General features: G+C 47.8%; 1 protein-coding gene across 7 annotated transcripts in view; it reads left to right on the forward strand.

Annotated features, from left to right (window-relative positions):
- The window catches only part of atl2 (atlastin GTPase 2), a 116,319-nt gene that overhangs the window by 25,986 nt on the left and 68,630 nt on the right, over window positions 1–21,703 (forward strand). For 6 of the 7 annotated variants that reach the window (XM_072504381.1, XM_072504371.1, XM_072504385.1 and 3 more), the window contains exon 2: window positions 17,965–18,212. In XM_072504381.1, coding sequence (XP_072360482.1) covers window positions 17,965–18,212 — 248 coding nt within the window. Of the gene's footprint in view, window positions 1–1,258; window positions 1,392–17,964; window positions 18,213–21,703 lie in introns of those variants that run through there. The other variant, XM_072504395.1, reaches the window with a different exon arrangement.

The following is a 21,703-nucleotide window of genomic DNA, read 5'->3' on the forward strand; positions in this document are numbered from 1 at the left end:
CCCTTGCTGTTATCCCTACCTCAGTGTTAACTACTTGTCTTGAAGGAAAAACCGCTTTCAATTTAACACTAATCTGTTCAGAAAAATAATTTGTCATGACATTGGTATCCATTTGTTATTGGACTTTGCTTTTGGCATATTTTAACGCTTTAAATACTCCATTGGCTTCTGACGTTTATTACCCATAAAGTCTTGTTCTGTGTACTTTGTATTCATTGTTTTTCTATGTAGTATGCGTTCTCTTCTAGGAAATCAGTTGGTGAAAGATAAAACTGGAATTAATCTTCACATTTAAAAAATATTTGTGTACAATTGCATTGCGCCACCTAAACTCATTGCACCACCTAAACTAACAACCCATTTTAGCCTGTCTTTTTACAAGCAGCTCAATTATGTCCACCACCTGCATATAAATTAAACACTTTATTTAATGGGAAGTTTGGAGGTAACAATTAATCTATTTATAATGTTTAAACCTACCACACAATTAGGCTGGGCCTTTTTTAAAGAAATGATTCTAATAGTGTGCTGTTGTGGGTAAATGTTGTTGAACCTTGCTAAAGCATTTTAGTTAATAAGTTAACTTTGTCTAAAATTTTGAACAGTTCACCAAAAGGTTATTTGTTTAAAGAAGGAGGCCAAAATGTTCACTCTGCTTTTTTTATTTGCCACGGATCTTGTGTGCTAAATTGACAAAATGCTGAATAGCTTTGACAGATGGAATGAAGGGTACATAGAACATAAAACAGTACAGCCCTTCTGCCCACGATGTTGTGCCAACCATTTATCCTAATCTAAGATCAACCTAACCTACACCCCTTCAATTTACTGATGTCATGTGCCTGTCCAAGAGTCGCTTAAAGCCCCTAATGACTCTGACTCCACCACCTCCGCAGGCAGTGCATTCCATGTACCCACCACTGTTTATAAAAAAAAAAAAAGCCTATGTCTGACATCTCCCTCATCCCTTCCTCCAATCACCTTAAAAATTATGTCCTCTCGTGACTGCCATTTCCGCCCTGGGGAAATGTCTCTGGCTATACATTCTATCCATTCTACCCATGCCTCTCATCACCTTGTACACCTCTATCAAGTCACCTCTCTTCCTAAAGCCAATCTGGCGAGGTGGAATGGCCTTCCTCTGTCACTGGCGGGTCGGGTACAGGCGGTTAAAATGAATGTGTTGCTGCGATTTCTGTTTATTTTTCAATGACTACCGATTTTCCTGCCAAAATCTTCTTTTTTCAGGGAGATTGAGGGAAGGAGTACCTCATTCATATGGGGAGGGAAGGTGGCCAGAGTGAGAAGTGCTGCTACAGAGGGGAAGGCAGGCAAGGGATTTCGATCTCCCGAACCTGTTGTACGACTACTGGGCGGCGAATGTGGAGAAGGTGCGGAGCTGGGTCAGAGGGGTTGATTCTCAGTGGGTCAGAATGGAGGCGAGTTTGTGCAGGGGGTCGGGGCTGAAGGCCACTAGCAACAGCGCCGCTCCCGATAGCTCCGGGGAAATACTCAGGAGTCCGGTAATAATAGCTTCATTGAAAATCTGGAGGCAGTTTCGCCAACACTTCGGGTTGGGGGTAGGGTCAAGGGAAATGCTGATTCGGGGGGAACCACAGATTTGAGCCAGGGAGGTGGGGTGGAAGTTTTCAGAAATGGGAAGAGTGGGATTAAGACACTAAAAGATTTGTTTCTTCAGGGTCGGTTTGCAGGATTGAGGGAGCTGGAAGCGAAGTATGGGCTGGGGCAGGGAGAAGTGTTTAGGTACATGCAGGTTCGGGATTTTGCCAGGAAGAAGATAGAGCTTCCCAGAAGAACCGGCCTCCACATGGCTGGAGGAGGTGCTGACGACAAGGGGGCAGTGTCAGCGGTGTACGGAGCTATTTTGGAAGAGGATAAGGCACCACTGGAGGAAAGTGGGAGGAAGAGCTGGGAGAGGTTATAGAGGAGGGCGTCTGGTGTGAGGTGCTTCGGAGAGTGAATGCCTCCACCTCATGTGCGAGGTTGGGGCTGATGCAGCTGAAGGTGGTATATAGAGCGCACCTCACGAGGGTGCGGATGAACCGATTTTTTTTTTTTTTGGAGTAGAGGATGTGTGTGAGCGTTGCCCCGGGGGGGGGGGGGGGGGGGGGGGGTGCCCGCCCGCCCGCCCGCCCGCCCGCCCGCCAATCACATTCATCTGTTTTGGTCCTGTCCAAAGATAGGGGAGTACTGGAAGGAGGTGTTTAGGGTAGTTTCCAAGGTGTTGCGTGTGAAACTGGACCCGAGTCCCCAGGAGGCCATGTTCGGGGTGTCGGACCAGACCGGGTTGGAAACGGGTGCGGAGGCAGATATAGCCTTTGCCTCGTTGATCGCCCAAAGGCGGATCCTGCTGGGATGGAGAGCAGCCTCTCCACCCAGTGCCCTGGCGTGGCGGGGGGACCTGTTGGAATACTTGACCCTTGAGAAGGTTAAGTTCGAACTGAGGGGAAGCATGGAGGGGTTCTACAAGTCATGGGCACTATTTATTATGCACTTTCAAGAACTGGATAACATCGAACATTTGTTTGGGGGGGGGGGGAGAGGAGGAGGGGGGCTGTGTATATTAAGGGTGACTATGGGTAATCCCTGATTCCTTTTTGTCATTTGTTTATGTAAACATGCGGGCTGATGTTTGGGGGTCAGTGGGAGAATGGGATCGTTGTTATTGTTATGGGGATTCACCTATCTTGCTGATTATTGTTTATTGTTGATGGGTGTAAATGCGGGAGAAAATGTGAAAAAGGGGGAGAATAAAATTAAAAAATTTTTTTTTTTAAAAATTCACCTCTCTTCCTCCTTAACTCCAGTGAGAAAAGCCCTAGCCCCCTCAACCTTTCTTCATAAGACATGCCCTCCAGTCCAGGCAGCATCCTAGTAAATCTCCTCTGCACCCTCTCCAAAGCATCCACATCCTTCCTATAATGAGGCAACCATAGCTGGACACAATATTCCAAGTTTGGTCTAACCAGGGTTTTATAAAGCTGCAGCAAAACCTCGTGGCTTTTAAACTCAATCCCCCTGTTAATGAAAGCCAACACACCATATACCTTAACCATATCAACCTGAGTGGCAACTTTGAGGGACCTATGTACATGGACCCCAAGATCCCTCTGTTCCTCCACACTTCCAAGAGTCCTGCCTTTAACCCTATATTCAGCATTCAAATTCAACCGTCCAAAATGAATCGCTTCACATTTGTCTCTGTTGAACTCCATCTGCCATGTCTCAGCCAGCTCTGCACCCTGTCAATGTCCTGTTGTAACCTGCAACAGCCCTCGACACGATCTACAACTCCACCAACCTTTGTGTCTAACCCACCCTTCCACTTCCTCAACCAAGTCATTTGTAAAAACCACAGAGCAGAGGTCTCCGAACAGATCCCTATGGGACACCACTAGTCACCGACCTCCAGGCGGAATACTTTCTATCCACTACCACTAGCTGTCGTCTTTTGGCCAGCCAATTCTGTATCCAGGCAGCCAAATTACCCTGTATCCCATGCCCCTTAACTTTCTGAATGAGCCTACCATGGGGAACCTTATCAAATGCCTTACTGAAATCCATATACACCACATCCACTGCCTGACCTTCATCAATGTGTCTCGTCACATCCTCCAAGAACTCAAATGAGGCATGACCTGCCCCTCATAAAGCCATGCTGGCTATCTTTAATCAAACAATGTTTCTCGAAATAATCCTAAATTCTATCTATCGGGACCCTTTCCAGTATTTTGCTCATCACAGACATAAGACTGACTGGTCTGTAATTCTCAGGGATTTCCCTATTCCCTTTCTTGAACAGGGGAACAACATTCGCCTCTCTCCAATCATCTGATACTAGAAGAGTGAGAACGCAAAGACCATAGCCATCAGTGCAGTGCAGCAATCTCCCCACTCACTTCCCGTAGTAACAGTGGGTATATCCTGTCTGGCCCAGGGGACTTATCTATCCTGATGCTTTTCAGAATTTCCAGCACGTCCTTCATAATATCAACCTGTTCGAGCCTATTAACCTGGTTCATGCGGTTCTCACGAGCAACAAGGTTCCTCTCTCTAGTGAATACCAAAGCAAAATAGTCATTTAGGGCCTCCCCTACCGCCTCTGACTCTAGGCAAAAGTTCCCTCATTGGCCCTACTCTCACTCTGATCATCCTCTTATTTCTCACACATGTAGAACGCCTTGGGATTTTTCCTAATCCTTTCCGCCAGGGCGTTTTCATGCCCCCTTCTAGCTCAAGTCCATTTTTGAGTTCCTTCCTGGCTACCTTGTAACGCTCTAGAGCCGTAACAGATCCTTGCTTCCTCAACCTTGCATAAGCTTCCTTCTTCCTCTTGACTAGAAGCTCCACTTCTCTTGTCATCCAAGGCTCCTTCACCTTACCATTCCTTCCTTGTCTCAGTGGGACAAAACTATCCAGCACTCATAGCAAGTGCTCCTTAAACAACCCCCAGGTTACTGTGGTGCATTTTGGCCTATCTACATCTTGAGTCAGTAATCTTTCCTGGACATACCAGAAAAAAATCTGCTCCATCCAGACCATTTGCACAAAGAAGGTTTCAGTCAATAATAGGGAAGTTGGACCCATGACAACAACTCTGTTACTTCTGCACCTTTGCAAGATCTGCCGCCCAATCTGTTCCTCCATCTCTCCACTGCTATTGGGCGGGTCTATAAAAAAACTCTAATAAAGTGACTGCTCCTTTCTTGTTTCTGACTTCCACCCATACTGACTCAGTAAACAAACCCTCCTTGACTACCTCCTTTTCTGCAGCTGTGATACACACTCTAATTAACAGTGCCACTCCCCCCTTCTCTTACCTCCCTATTCTTCTTAAAACATCTAAACTCCGGAACATCTAACACCCATTCCTGCCCCTGTGAAATCCATGCCTCCGTAATGGCCACAACATCGTAGTTCCAAGTACTTTTTTTTTTTATAGAGAAAAATATTTTATTGAAGTGTTTGTAATTTTCACAGCTTGCCACATTTAACATTTAAACAACCGCGTAGGCCGACACACGCAAAACACCGAAAAGAAGAGAAAACAGAAAACACGTCCCCTACTACTCCCATCCTAGTCCTTAATTACCCCAATACCAAGTCCCCTGTCGGACATCGGCCACCCCCGCCCCCAGATCTTCTGATACCCCAAATATTGCCAGTTCTGGACTCTGAGTTACCCTCCCTTCCAGGACTTCATACGTAAAGTCCGCAAATCCCTGCCAGAATCCCCTCCATTTCGGACATGCTCAAAACATATGTATACGGTTCACCGGGCTACCCCCACACCTCAAAGAACCTGCTCACCTGGGCTGCCGTCTTATGGACCCTGTGGACCACCTTGAACTGGATCAAGCTACGTCTGGCACACGACGAGGATGAATTTACTCTTTTCAAGGCTTTTTCCCACAGTTCAATTTCCATCTCTCCTCCCAGCTCCTCTTCCCACTTCCTCTTCACCTTGATAGGGACCCCTTCCCACTCCATCAACTCCTTGTATATCTCCGAAACCCTCCCCTCTCCAACTCCTGTTTTTGACATCGCCTTGTCCTTGTAGTTCCCTCGGGGAGGTGAGGAAAGCTTGGAAACCGCCTCCGTACAAAGTCCCGCACCTGAAGGTACCGAAACCTGTTCCCACTCGGCAACTCAAACTCCTCCTCTAGTGCCTTCAAGGTCGGAAAGCCCTCCTGGATGAATAGGTCCCCAAATCTCTCAATCCCTGCCCGCTGCCATCTCTTAAAGACCCCATCCAGCCCCCCCGGGGCAAACCGGTGGTTGTCACAAATCGGTGACCACACTGTCGCCCCCTCCAATCTCATGTGCTGCCTCTATTGCCCCCACACCCTTAGGGTTGCCACCACCGCAGGGCTTGTTGAGTACCGAGCCGGCAAGAATGACAGACGCTGTTAGTAAAACCTCCAAACTCATACCCTTGCAGGTTGCCGCTTCCACTCGCTCCCAAACAGACTCCTCCCCCCCACTGTCGTGTTGAGCACAGTAAGATAGCACGGGCTGCAACTGGATGCAGCTTTACCTGAGAGATACTCCACACCTTGAAGTTAGTTCAATATGATTTATTGAACCTGTCACATAGTTAGCTCAATCCTCTTGTGAGTTCGACTCTGCTAACCTAGTGTGATTAATCTGTCTGACTGAACCAGACTACCTCTTAGCCATGTGCTGTAGGAGTTATATGATATGTACACCCTGACTCGCACTGTAGATGTCACCAGTGGAAAGAGGCGGAAGTGTGAGTGCCTCGTGCCTTTTATAGTGGGAAACCACCCCCAAGTGTTCTGCCTGCTGATTGGTTATGTCCTGTTCTCTGTATTCATTAGCTGCCTGTTTGTATCTCATTATGTGCATGTCTGCATATCATGACTCCTGCTACCCACTTCCTGACCATCGATATGTTGGCGCCCAGTAATAGTTAATAAAACTCGGGAGGGCCAAGCACCCCTCTCCACGACCCCGTTCCAGGAGTGTCGCCTTTACTCTCAGGGTTTTACCCGCCCACATAAAACCTGATATTGCCGCGTTCATTTTCCTGAAAAAAGCCTTTGGGACAAAAACCAGAAGCCATTGAAAAAAGAAGAGCAGTCTCGGAAGGACTGTCATCTTCACCGTCTGGACCCTCCCCACGAGTGTCAGCAGGAGCATGTCCCATCTGCGGACGTCCCTTTTCATTTGATCGACCGCTTTGCCCAGATTAATCTTATGAAGCTGCCCCAATCCTTAGCCACATGAATTCCCAGATATCTAAACTCCTCTCAGCCACAAAGGTAACTCCTTCAGGCTCCTTTCCTGCCCCCGTGCCTGGATCACTAACATCTCACTCTTTCTGATATTTAACTTGTAGCTTGAAAATCGCCCAAATTCTCCTGGTATCCCCATGATTTCCCCCCCCCCCCCCCGCTAAGGGCTCTATGGCCAGGGCAGTAATGGGGAGAGAGGGCATCCCTGCCTTGTCCCCCTACAGAGACCTAAAGTATTCTGACCGGACTCGGTTGGTTCTTACATTTGCCGCCGGAGCCTTGTATAACAGCTGGACCCAATCCACAAATCCCTGCCCAAACCCAAACCTGCCTAAAATATCCCATAGGTACTTCCAGTCCACCTGGTCGAAAGCATTCTCTGCGTCCATGGCTACTGCCACCTCAACATCGTGCCCCTTCGCTGGTATTATAACATTAAGAAGCCGTCTAATATTGGACATCAAGTGCCTGCCCTTCACAAATCCCGTCTGATCCTCCCCGATTACCTCTGGGATACAATCCTCTATTCGGGTGGCCAAGATCTTTGCCATCAATTTAGCATCTATGTTCAAAAGTCAAATTGGCCTGTACGATCCACAGCTCTCTGGGTCCTTGTGTCGCTTCAGGATGAGAGAGATTGATGCCTGTGATAGTGTTGGGGGGAGCACTCCCAGCTCCTTGGACTCGTTAAAAGCCTTGACCAGAAGTGGCCCCAGTAGCCCAGAAAACCTTTTTATAAAATTCCACTGGGAATCCATCAGATCCCAGGGTCTTACCCGATTGCATCGCCCCCAATTCTTTTATCACTTCCCTGAGCCCAATTGGGCCCCCCAGGACTTCCACCAGCTCCTCATCTACCTTCGGGAACTCTAGCCTCTCCAGGAATTGATTCATACCCTCCTCCCCGACCGGGGGTTCCGACTCATATAAAATTCACGGAACACGTCGTTAACCGCCCCCAGGTCCATCACTACCTTCCTCCTCGTATCCTTTATTTTCCCTATTTCTCTCGCCGCCTCCTGCTTCCTCAGCTGATGTGCCAGCATCCTGCTAGCCTTCTCCCCATATTCCTAAATTGCCCCGTTTACCCTCCTCAGCTGTCCCTCTGCCTTACCTGTGGAAAGGAGCCCAAATTCTATTTGGAGTCTCTGACGCTCCTTTAGGAGTTCCTCATTCGAAGACTCCGCAATATCTCTGTCCACCTGTAAGATTTCCCCTACCAACCTGTCCAGCTCCACCCGTTCAGTCGGCTCCCTATGAGCCCGAATTAAAATGCATTCCCCTCTAATAACCGCCTTCAATGCTTCTCACACCACCCCAGCCGCGGTGTCTCCCGTGTCGTTGTTCTTTATATACCCCCGAATGGCCTCCCTCACTCACCGATCTCGGCGTCTGCTAACAGCCCTGCATCTAATCCCCACTGCCAGCACTGGGACCTTCCTGTGCTTACCCGCAGGTCTATCCAATGTGGCGCGTGGTCTGACACCACATATGCTGAGTACTTGCTGTCCTCCACCCCTGCTGACAGTATTTTATCCAGTACAAAGAAATCTATCCTGGAGTATGCCTTGTGCATATGAGAGTAGAATGAATATTCCTTGCTCCGTGGCCTTTCGAATCTCCACAGACCAACCCCTCACGTGTGCTTCTTGAACCCCGCAGTTCTTTCGCCATTGCTGATACCTTCCCTGGCCTAGAACTCGACCGGTCCATTCTCGGATCTAGGACCGTGTTGAAGTCAACCCCCATAACCAACTGGTGCAAATCAAGATCCGGGATATTTCCCAGCACCTTCCTGACAAACCCTGACAAATGCGACATCATCCCAGTTTGGAGCATATATATTTACCAACACTGCCATTCCCTCCAGTTTCCCGCTAACCATAATAAATCTGCCTCTATCTTACCTATCTCAAATGCCACCCTTTTGATAATCAGGATGGCCACCCCCCGCCCCCCCCCCTCGTTTTAAAGTCCAGTCCCGAATGGAATACCTGTCCGACCCATCCCCTCGTCAGTCTAACTTGGTCTCCCAGCTTCAGGTGTCTCCTGTAGCATGGCCACGTCTGCTTTTAGCTGTCTCAAGTGTGCAAACACACGGGCCCTTTTGACCAACCCATTCAGTCCACCTAACCAGTGTGGTCCGGGGGGGGGGGGCTCTTGCCCCCCTCCCCTGTCGATCAGCCATGACCTTTCCTAGGCCAGCCCTTAGCCCATGTCCTGCATCTCCCCTGGCCCGCCCCTCGGCAGCCACTGCCATCTAGTCTCCATCTCCAACCTCCTAAAAGTCCCCTAGTCGTCAGCAGTCATCCCCCACCCCCCCTACTCCGGCTCTCTTCAAGCTCTTTCCCCCCCCCCCCCCCCCACTTTGCTCCAGTGAACCAGCTAGCCCTGCAGCTCCCGCCCCTGGTGCCTAGCATTCTACCGCTTGCTGGATCCTCACCCCCCAATCTTAACGTAAGTTCTCAAAACAATAGCGACAAACAATCTCTCAAGGCCTGGGCGCAAAGGCCCACCCCTCCTCCCTTTACAACATCTTAACTGCCCCATCACCTTCAAAAAGAGCCGAAAACAGCAGAAGAATAATCAATCTGGATAAAAAAAATTTGTATGCAAAAACTCAAACAGACCTGAAGCCTTCCCTCCTGCACCAGCCCTGTAGCCACGAGCTCAGCTGCACTCGCTCCCTGTTCCTTGCTTCACCAGCACATGGCACCGATAGCAATCCTGAGATTACTACTCTGCTCGTTAGCTTCCAACCTACCCCCAGCATCCAAAACGGTATACTTGTTTTGAAGGGGGACGGCCACAGGGGATCCCTGCCCTCTGCTTGTTCCCTTTCCTTCCCCTGACTGTAACCCAGCTACTCCGTCCTGAACCTTGGGTGTGACTACCTCTCTGAAACTCCTCTCTTATAACCCCCTCTGCCTCACGGATGATCCCTAACGTGGTCTCCGAGGAGCTGGAGTTGGGTGCACTTTAAGGGGCTGGTTTAGCACAGGGCTAAATTGCTGGCTTTGAAAGCAGACCAAGGCAGGCCAGCAGCACGGTTCAATTCCCGTACAAGCCTCTGAACAGGTGCCGGAATGTGGCTTTTCACAGTAACTTAATTTGAAGCCTACTTGTGACAATAAGCGAATTTCATTTTCATTTTTCATTTTCCCGTGTAGTCAGTGGGGACATTAGTGGTGCCCCTTACCTCCCACATTGTACAGGAGGAGCATGCAACTGCCCTATCTTCCATCCCTCTGATCTGAATTCCCAAATAGATTTAAAAGATTAAACACCCTTTGAGCAAAATTACTAACAGTAATTACTAGCCATTACTTACATAGTCAGGCCATTTTAGCAACTTGCCTGCAAACTAAAAGCAGATGCATCTCCATGCGAGAGAAATATTCAAAGTGTTTTAGATGAAACTTAGGTGTACACTAGACCGTGACGACATGCCCTGCACAAAAGTGCCTAAGATGCCTCTATACAATTCGGGCAACTAGATCAGAATTAGTATTTCTAATTTGCATAGAGAGCATGCATACAGAATTTGGATTATCACTAATGCAAAAATAACACCGACTTTCATGAGACTTGAGTATACAATTTGTATACCCGAGTTGAAGATCCATTTAAAATTTGGTTCACATAACTTGTGATTTGTAATGTAATACAGTAATTTGGAATTGATAGTCTGCCTTGTCTTTAGAGTGGATTACTTTTGGAAGAAATTGATCTAAAAAAATCTTGTCTCCTGCAGCAAGAAAACCTTGCTCTTTCAATCTAGGTAGTGCACAAGTTGTAGCCACCTGGGTTGACCACTTCCCGACTTAAAATGGAGAACCCCAAAGGCTGCAGGGAAATTCAGCCAACACAGACTGAAACCAGCAAGTGCAGAAATCCTGTGTATTAGAACGTGCAAAAGCCCAGACAGCACTGAAACCAGCAGCCATCTGCATATTAATGAGAGATCCCCGGGCACAATGGAAACATTTAAGGTGAATAAGGCCAAGCCAGACTCCTCGGCACCAGCAGGAGCCAAGACAAAGGAAGGTCAACGGACACTTATGGACCGCCCAGCGATCAGGGAACCGCTCCAGTATTGGAGAAATCGATCCAAGTGATCGGAACGCAGTCCAGTCACTTGGGACCAGGTACGGGGTCCGCCCCGAAGGGCGGGAAGCCCCTGGGGACTATAAAGTAGAGTCCCCAAGTTCAAATTGTCCTTCCTGGCAGGGTCACTCAGCATCGAATCAACCCTTGAGAGTGAACTGCCCAAGCTGCTGCATCAACCAAGTAAGTCTCCAGTCAACGCACGCTACAAGATGGGCGCTCCTAGCTACCAGTCCATACCAGCTTTTGAATCCTGCAGACTCCGATCGAACGAAAGGCCATTTGTTCCCCTGACTTGGTGGGCCAATTCCGAAGCTAAGTATAGGCCTTTTGGTGATCGAGAATAGTCTAGAAAGTAGACTTTATGCATGAGTAGTGATTTACTGTGTATAATAAATGTTTTGATTTGAACCTTACTAATTGGTGTGTTGAGTTATTGATCAGTACTTGAACCTCGTGGCGGTATCATAAAGATATGATAGCACGGTAGCATTGTGGATAGCACAATTGCTTCACAGCTCCAGGGTCTCAGGTTCGATTCCGGCTTGGGTCACTGTCTGTGCGGAGTCTGCACATCCTCCCCGTGTGTGCGTGGGTTTCCTCCGGGTGCTCCGGTTTCCTCCCACAGTCCAAAGATGTGCAGGTTAGGTGGATTGGCCATGATAAATTGCCCTTGGTGTTCAAAATTGCCCTTGGTGTTGGGTGGGGTTACTGGGTTATGGGGATAGGGTGGAAGTGTGGGCTTGGGTAGGGTGCTCTTTCCAAGAGCCGGTGTAGACTCGATGGGCCGAATGGCCTCCTTCTGCACTGTAAATTCTATGATACCTGGCGACTTTAGAGCAAAAGTTATAAAACAGAGCAAATTGAACCAACCAAAAGTTAGCAACATATTACTGGCGACATCCTAACGGGATCTGACTGAGAAGTGGCCACTCCGGGAGAACCCAAAATTTGAATTGGAAATCCAATTGAGAACAGAAAAACCACAAGTGTTCAAGCAGTTCTGATCAATCCTCATAATTCGGAAGTGTGTTAATGCATGCGTAACTAACAAGGCTATGAGGTAAAACTGATAGATTTTTGTTGCGAAAAAGCGTCGGGAGTTTGTATTCCGGAAAATAGCAAAAGCCGTACCTGTAATTACAGCACCGCCTTAGTACCCCTCGTTCCAAATTTTAAGAGCGTATTTAGAGAGGAAAGATGACAATGCAACGCCTCATGAACCCTGAAGAATTCATGGTCGCAGCAACCAGCAGCAGAGTAGGACAGTGTCCCGTTTGGGACGAAGAGATCAGAAAATATCTCCAAGGGAAAGGATGGCCCCTTTGGAGTGAATTCTGTGATAATGAGGAAACAGGACCCAGGAGTATAGGACATACTTGGTGGGAGAACCTGTCAGAGAACCTTAGGGAAAGCTCGCAAGCCGATGGCAATCGTGTCCTGTCTGGCACAATTGCGAGGCACAGAGGAGGTTGTTCGGATGCTCCGCAAAAAGATCGAGGAGACACATCGAATGAGCATCGTTGTTGTTAGCGAGATCGAGAATATAGATTTAAGAAGGAAGTTGGCAGCAAAGCACTAAGGTGGATGATGCTAAGAGGGCACACCAGTCTTGTCTAGTGCATCTGAGCAGCTTCCAAACTCAGTACGAAAAGGCCTATCAGGACATGCAACGTGCAGTCCTGGTAAGGGAAGAGACAGAGAAACGGGTAGAGGCATTGCAAAGGCAGTGCAGTGATTTAAAGGCAGCATTAAGAGTACTCCATACTGCCACCACAGAGCACAGACAAAGCTCATTAGATCATGCAAAATGCAGGAAGCACATTGCGGAACTGCAGTCTTTGCTTTCGATGCAAAAAGGGTTCCAGAGCACCGTTGGATCCAAATTAGATAAGGAAGATGGCCCTGATTGGCAAGAGTTAAATGAAACCGCGCATAGATATGTTCAGGGAACATGTGCGCCAGGAAAACCCCAAAGGAGAAAAGCACCCCAACCCCCACAGAACAGATAGATCAGGTTCCCATGAATCCAGTCACCACCCACCGCACAGTCACATCAGAAGGAGACGCAGAATTTCTTTACACCACCCTCTTAACCGTGACCCAATTACGGGACGCGTGCGAAAAGATCACACCGTTCCTCCCAACCTCAGACCCCCACCACTTTGCTAGAGTAAAGCAGCGGCGACCATGTAAGGCCTGGGTGAGCATGAACACGTGAAGCTCACAGTTTTGAGTGTAGACCCTTCAGTCATAGCAGCCCTTCCCGACTCCGAATGTAGGAGGAGGCACCCTTGCCGAGATGCACACGGCGATCCTAGACGCGATCGGTTACAACCGAGGTGACCCAGTAGAAGGCCTGAATAAGTGCAGGCAGAAAAAGACAGAACACCCAACAGCGTTTGCTGGACGCCTGTGGATTTGTTTTAAAGCCGTTTTTGGCAATTGAGACCACGCCCATTTGTCCCAAGACTGTATGGCCAAATGGACCCGCACCCTTATCTCCCATGCCACAGAGGCAGGACAAAAGGCTTGTACCAATTATGTCCCCTCGGAAGAAGCGCACCAGGAAAAGTGGGTTTCAAAACGATTGTCCCGCGCTTGGGAGCAATCAATTGCAGGCAAAACCGCATTTATACCACCCGATGAAGAGCAGGTAGAAATGAACCCAGTTAAAGCACACCAGAACCCCGTATGGGTAAATGAGGGCAGGAACAGCCAACCCCAGCCCAAAGCTCAAGAATGTTACAATTGCGGACAATTAGGACATTACGCACGAGAATGTCAAGCCCCCCGAAACAGCAACGGAATCAGCCCACAAATGCCCCCCGAACCAGCAAAGACGCCAACAGCCCCAACCCCCCACCCAGGGAACCATACCCAAGGGAACAATGCACCAGAGAGCCTGCTCCACCTTATGTGCCCCAGGGATCATGTTACAACTGTGGGCAGTCAGGACACTTCGCCCGAGATTCCAGGAGGCCCCCACCAGCTAGACTAGCCCCCAGATATGAAAGAGAACACCACCCACAGCAGCTACAAGGTCCCAGCTGCCCCATGCAAACTGAGTGCTTACCCACCACTTCTCCTGGCAGGGACACCTCAGCAAGGCCACTTCATTTTTGTTTCACTCCTCCTTCCTCTCCTCTTCGGCCATACTACACTGCCTCCATATGCTAGTTACAACCCAGTCCAAATGTGATTTACGATGTCCTTTCTGATGAAACTTGCAGCATGTTTGTTCGTTAATTGTTGTGTGTAAACTTGCAAGTTTTCACGACCCAACGTCACCACTCCTTTAACGTCCCCCGGCTGTTAAAGATACAAGTTTGTCCCAGACAATAATCCAGAGGAACTAGTCTGTCAGCAGACAACAATCATAACTACTCTCCTGATTCGAAGTAATCACGAGAGGCAGCCCCCACGACGACCACATTCTTACCCGCCGCCGCCCATACGCACCCCATTTTTTGCCTCATTACGTTCAAAATTCTTTTGTTTGGTTTAGCAACCCTTAGGATTGTCTCCCTGTGCTATTTACATCCTCAAACACTAGGATGGTAAATGACACAGGCTGCGAGATGGTTCGCAGTACGGCAGTATTTTCTCAGATGTCTCGTCCAAATATTCGGTTTAAAAAAAAAAAAAATGAAAAAAATGAGGGAGTCACACATGGTGACCAATTATAAAGGGAAATTGGCACTAAAAGACAGACATGCTAACATTAAAGATATTACACAAGATAGTGACAGATATTATGCTTGTGTCCACAGAACTCCAGAAGCCCCAAGGAAAGAAAAGAAGAGAAAGAAGAAGAAGAATGAGGACATCCTCCATGTTGATCACCACCATTATAATGTGTATTCGGTTGTGCGCGAATGCGAACCCCCTGACTGGCCCCCCCCCCCCCCCCCCCCGGCCATTAATGATTCACTTCCCCATAGCACCCAGAGCCAAGTAACAGGCAACACCACACCATCATGGTGTGATAAGCTCATAACATGGTGCTCCCTTTCCTACGTAGTCGAATCCGTATTAGCATTGGCGATACTCTGCAGCATCGTGCAGACTATCCGCATGAGGAAATGGCGAAGGAGAGCCTACCGCGCTCTGACCCCGGTATACAGGATAAGATCCCCTATGTTCGGTTATCACCAGGACCCCAAACCCCTCTATCTATAATAAAGGACATTCGTTTGCGTTCTTTTTGTAAATAAAGAAGTGTGTTTTGTTTACAACGGACATATTGTACACCTCTGTGCTTGACTGCCAAGCCAGTAAAAAATGTGAATGCTGCTATTATTTTTGTATTGTTAGGAAGTTAGTATGATTGAATGTTTGAGTGAGTGTAGTTTATGAGAGATAGAGGTACCCCTTTTTTTGTTGTAATGCATGTCCCTGTCTGACATAGCGCCACTTAGAATTGTTAGTTAAAATTTTCATTGCATAGTCAGTGTAGAGGCCATGGGAAGAGTGCTCACTGGGTCAGGAAGAGAAGACAACGCAGTTATGTGATCCTTCACGCTTCGCGTGAAGGATCACAAGGAGGGAGTGTAGCCACCTGTGTTGGCCACTTCCCGACTTAAAATGGAGAACCGCAAAGGCTGCAGGGAAATTCAGCCAACACAGACAAAAGCCAGCAAGTGCAGAAATCCTGTGTATTAGAACTTGCAAAAGCCCAGACAGCACTGAAACCAGCAGCCATCTGCATATTAATGAGCGATCCACGGGTACAATGGAAACATTTAAGGTGAATAAGGCCAAGCCAGACTCCTCGGCGCCAGCAGGAGCCAAGACAAAGGAAGGTCAACGGACACTTATGGACTGCCCAGCGATCAGGGAACCGCTCCAGTATTGGAGAAATCAATCCAAGTGATCGGAACGCAGCCCAATCACTTGGAACCAGGTACGGGGTCCGCCCCTGGGGACTATAAAGTAGAGTTCCCAAGTTCAAATCGTCCTTCTTGGCAGGGTCACTCAGCAGCGAATCAACCCTTGAGAGTGAACTGCTCAAGCTGCTGCATCAACCAAGTAAGTATCCAGGCAACGCACACTACGAGATGGGCGCTCCTAGCTACCAGTCCGTACCATCTTTTGAATCCTGAAGACTCGGATCGAACGAAAGGCCATTTGTTCCCCTGACCTGGTGGGCCAATTCCGAAGCTAAGTATAGGCCTTTTAGTGATCGAGAATAGTCTAGAAAGTAGACTTTATGCATGAGTAGTGATTTACTGTGTATAATAAATGTGTTTTGATTTGAACCTTACTAATTGGTGTGTTGAGTTATTGATCAGTACTTGAACCTCGTGGCGGTATCATAAAGATACCTGGCGACTCTAGAGCAAAGGTTATAAAACCGAGCAAATTGAACCAACCAAAAGTTAGCAACAAAGTGAAAAATGTTTCTAACTTTTGAGCATTGTTTTTTAAGGCCTAAACATTAAACACTGAAGCTCCTGTGCAGGGGATGAAATATTTGGTGCATGTTGTCACTGTCTAGTGTGCACTCTAGTCTCATCTAAAACACTTTTAATATTTCTCTAGCGCATGGAGCTGCATCTGCTTTTAGTTTGCAGGCAAGTTGTTATCCTGAAAAAAAAGTGAATGGCCTGACCTATGTAAGTAATGGCTAGTATTGTTAGTAATTTTGCACTTGTTAATAATGAGCTTGTGGTTAACACAAGGGCTCCAGGACTTGTGCATGAAAATCTCTACGCTGAAACTAATGCAATACTAAAGGAAGTACTTTACCTCCCTTCTTTCATGAGGCATTAAACTGAGGCCAAGTCTGCCTGTCAACCAACCTATTTAATATTTACTCAGGTTTATTGATGCCTGAGCCCAACATTGAATAAGTGAGGTTGGAGGAGTCCTCCTGCAAGGGAACAATCCTCCAAGCCCTCGCCATGGAAGCTCACCCCTCAAATACATATCCTGCCCAGTGGTGGTAGCCACACTAAAGACATGAGGCAGCATTTTGGTCAAACCAAGATACCCCAGGGCCCTTTTAGACACATTACTAGAGGAACTAATAAGCAGGGACAGTAAGGAGGGGGGGAAACTGGGAACATCTATGGACGGTTACTGGATAGGGCAACACTACTGCTGAACAAAGCCAGACGAATTGGGGACTCTGGAGCAAAGGTTTGGACAGGGCCAACTCCACCTCCTTCTCTGCCTTATGCAGTTGAAAGTGATGCACAGAGCGCACCTAACCAGAATCCGAATTAAAAAGTTCTTCCTGGAGATGGAGGATAAATGTGAATGGTGCCAGTGAGGCCCAGCCACCCATGCCCACATCCCAGACGTGTTGGGTTCTGGACCGCCTTCTTCGAGGCGATGTTCAAGGTTGTGGGGGTGAGGGTAGAGCCGTGCCAGAGAGTGGCAGTCTTTGGGGTATCGGATCAGCCAGAACTTCATATGGGGAATAGGGCCGATGCCCTTGCTTTTGCTTCCTTAATTGCACGCCGGAGAATCCTGCTCGGCTTGCGATCAAAAACTCCAGAAAAGAGGAGCGGAGCTCAGTAGTATGACATCCAAGGGGGAAGAGGGGGCTACTGAGGGGAGACAGGATATTAAGTATGTAAATAAGAATCTGTACAACATGTAAATATCAGGTGCACTATTCGTTAAATTGTCCTGTAAAAATTGAAAAATGGCAATAAAAATATATTTTAAAAAAAGTTTATTGAAGCGTGTTGTTCAGACTTGCAGATAAAAACAGTTGCATTATTTTTGTTTTTTAAACCGTTCAATTAATCACCACTTGTACCTTATTTTTTAATTGGGTAATAGTTACTTATATTCCAGCCTGCTAACCATTAATTGCTGGTGCAGGTTTTGGGGCAGCATATGTTTGTGTCTCTTTAGTTTGGGCAAAATAACTTTTTTTTAAAAAAAAAGTCACTTGATGCCTGGTGTGTGCTGAGTTTAATGGATTTCAATTGGGAATAAATTGCTTGGATGTGATTTCTGAACTAGGAAAGGAAAAATCTAACCAGGTGAGAGTGGATCAAATCACATAGTTAATGTGATTGTCATTTATAGCTTGAGCTAAAATATTTTTGGTTTTCAACAGATGAGCCTGGTAACCAAGAGGCTGCTATGAATTCAGACGATGTACTCATGAAAGAAGCAAGACCGATACAGGTAGTATTGGCACATGAAGATAATCATCATTTTGATCTTGATGAAGAATCCTTGGAACGAATTCTTTTGCAAGAACACATTCGGGACTTGAATGTTGTGGTTGTCTCTGTGGCAGGAGCATTTCGTAAAGGCAAATCATTTTTGTTGGACTTCATGTTGCGGTACATGTACAATCAGGTAAAAGATGATGCTACCATTTATTTTTATTTTACTTTCAAATCGAAATGTGAACATTATTGAAAATACCTTCAGTCACTTATCAATGACATCTGAGCACTCGAGTTAGATATTTGCAATCTTTTTGCCTCAATTGAAACTAGTTGAGTAGCTACTTGTGGAATGCTTGCTTGGTTCTCCTCCAAATGCTCAAGGGCTCTGAATATTTAATTTCTCCATTTAAGTCCGGAAAACAAAAATCTACAAGTACAACCTAGATTCTTTGTAACTATCTCTACAAATTCATTCCACTCCCCCACCGTTCTTGACTCTTGAAGTGAATCATTTGTGACGATTAGGATGTCCCTCTCACCCATACACCTAATTCCTGAGAGCCTTGATTGTGACTGTTGATGGAATCAATTGTGATATCCTTTGCAATTAATCAAGAGCCTGTTCAAGTCTGACCTCTATCTACTTCTACAGGGGGTCAGATCAGTTGCTGACTATCATCGTGCTTCGAGTCCTCTTTTTAAAAAAAAATATAGATTTTATTCAAGATTTTTGGCCAAACATAACAGTATGTAGTGTTTCTTTTACACAACAATAAAGCAATATAAATAACTGGCCAGTTTTAAACAAATAAATAAATAATATATAAACAAAAACAAAACTGAATGGCAACTGCCTTATCCAAAATAAATACTCTCCAAAAATACAATCCAATATACAATTACCTATAACAAATACCTATACATATACAATAACATCCCTGAGAGTCCGTCTGATTCCTCTCTTCCCCCCCCTCCCCCCTGGGTTGCTGCTGTTGTCTACTTCTTCTCCATTCCCTCTATCTTTCTGTGAGGTAATCGACGAACGGTTGCCACCGCCTGGTGAACCCCTGAGCCGAACCCCTTAACATGAACTTAATCCGTTCTAACTTTATAAACCCTGCCATGTCGTTTATCCAGGTCTCCACACCCGAGGGCTTGGCTTCCTTCCACATTAACAATGTCCTGCGCCGGGCTACTAGGGACGCAAAGGCCAACACGTCAGCCTCTCGCCTCCTGCACTCCCGGCTCTTCTGCAACCCCAAATATAGCCAACCCCCAGCTTGGTTCGAACCGGACCCCCACCACCTTCGAAAGCACCTTTGCCACCCCCACCCAGAACCCCTGTAGTGCCGGGCATGACCAGAACATGTGGGTGTGGTTCGCTGGGCCTCTCTAGCATCTCGCACACCTATCCTCTACCCCAAAAAATTTACTAAGCCGTGCTCCAATCATATGCGCCCTGTGTAACACCTTAAATTGTATCAGGCTTAGCCTGGCACACGAGGACGATGAGTTTACCCTACGTAGGGCATCAGCCCACAGCCCCTCCTCAATCTCCTCCCCCAGTTCTTCCCATTTCCCTTTCAGCTCATCTACCATTATCTCCCCCTCGTCCCTCATTTTCCTGTATATGTCCGACACCTTACCATCCCCCACCCATGTCTCTGAGATCACTCTATCCTGCACCTCCTGCGTCGGGAGCTGCGGGAATTCCCTCACCTGTTGCCTCGCAAAAGCCCTCAATTGCATGTACCGAAATGCATTCCCTTGGGGCAACCCATATTTTTCCGTCAGCGCTCCCAGACTCTCAAACGTCCCATCTACAAACAGATCTCTCCGTTGTACTACCCCAGCTCTTTGCCATGCTCCAAATCCCCCATCCATTCTCCCCGGAACGAACCTATGATTGTTTTTTATCGGGACCGCACCGAAGCTCCCGTCCTTCCCCTATGCCGTCTCCACAGCCCCCAAATTTTCAATGTAGCCACCACCACCGTGCTTGTGGTGTATTTCTTTGGTGAGAACGGCAACGGTGACGTCACCATTGCTTGTAAGCTAGTCCCCCTGCAGGACGCCCTCTCCAATCTCTTCCACGCCGCTCCCTCCCCTTCTCCCATCCACTTACACACCATTGAAACCTTGGCGGCCCAGTAGTACTCACTTAGGCTCGGTAGTGCCAGCCCCCCCCTGTCCCTACTACGTTGCAAGAATCCCCTCCTCACTCTCGGGGTCTTCCCAGCCAACACAAAACTCATAATGCTCTTCTCGATTCTTTTGAAAAAAGACTTTGTGATCACCACCGGGAGGCACTGAAACACAAAAAGGAATCTCGGGAGGACCACCATTTTAACTGCCTGCACCCTACCTGCCAATGACAGGGACACCATGTCCCATCTCTTAAAGTCCACCTCCATCTGTTCCACCAACCGCGTTAAATTAAGCCTGTGTAATGTACCCCAATTCTTGGCTATCTGGATCCCCAAGTACCGGAAGTCCCTTGTTACCTTCCTCAACGGTAAATCCTCTATCTCTCTGCTCTGCTCCCCTGGATGCACCACAAACAACTCACTTTTCCCCATGTTCAGTTTATACCCTGAAAAATCCCCAAACTCCCCAAGTATCCGCATTATCTCTGGCATCCCCTCCGCCGGGTCCGCCACATATAGCAACAAATCATCCGCATACAGAGATACCCGGGTGTTCTTCTCTCTTTCTTTCCCCCCCCCCGAGTACTCCCCCTCCACTTCCTGGAACCCCTCAATGCTATGGCCAGGGGTTCAATCGCCAGTGCAAACAATAACAGGGACAGGGGACATCCCTGCCTCGTCCCTCTATGGAGCCGAAAATAGTCAGACCCCCATCCATTCGTGACCACGCTCGCCATCGGGGCCCTATACAGCAACTGTACCCACCTGATATAACCATCCCCAAAGCCAAATCTCAGCACCTCCCACAAATAATCCCACTCCACTCTATCAAATGCTTTCTCGGCATCCATCGCCACCACTATCTCCGCTTCCCCCTCTGGTGAGGGCATCATCATTACCCCTAGCAGCCTCCGTATATTTGTATTCAGCTGTCTCCCCTTCACAAACCCAGTTGGTCCTCATGAACCACCCCCGGGACACAATCCTCTATCCTCATTGCTATTACCTTGGCCAGAATCTTAGTGTCCACATTCAGGAGGGAAATGGGCCTGTAGGACTCGCATTGCAGCGGGTCTTTTTCCTTCTTTAGGAGGAGCGATATCGTTGCCTCTGACATAGTCGGGGCAGCAACCCCCTTTCCCTCGCCTCTTTAAAGTTTCTCATCAGTAGCGGGGCCAGCAAGTCCATATATTTCCTATAGAATTCAACTGGGAATCCGTCTGGTCCCGGGGCCTTCCCCGCCTGCATGCTCCCAATCCCTTTCACTACTTCCTCCGTCTCAATCTGTGCTCCCAGTCCCACCCTCTCCTGCTCCTCCACCTTAGGAAATTCCAGCTGATCCAGAAAGCACATCATTCTCTCCTTCCCATCCGGGTGCTGAGCTTCATATAATCTTTCGTAAAATGCCTTGAACACTCCATTCACTCTCTCCGCTCCCCGCTCCGTCTCTCCCTCCCTCACCCCCCCCCCCCCCCCCATCTCACTCGCTGCTCCCCTTTTCCTCAGTTGGTGGGCTAGCAACCTGCTCGCC

The sequence above is a fragment of the Scyliorhinus torazame genome, chromosome 1 (assembly GCF_047496885.1).
Source record: "Scyliorhinus torazame isolate Kashiwa2021f chromosome 1, sScyTor2.1, whole genome shotgun sequence".
NCBI classification, from domain to species: Eukaryota; Metazoa; Chordata; class Chondrichthyes; order Carcharhiniformes; family Scyliorhinidae; genus Scyliorhinus; species Scyliorhinus torazame.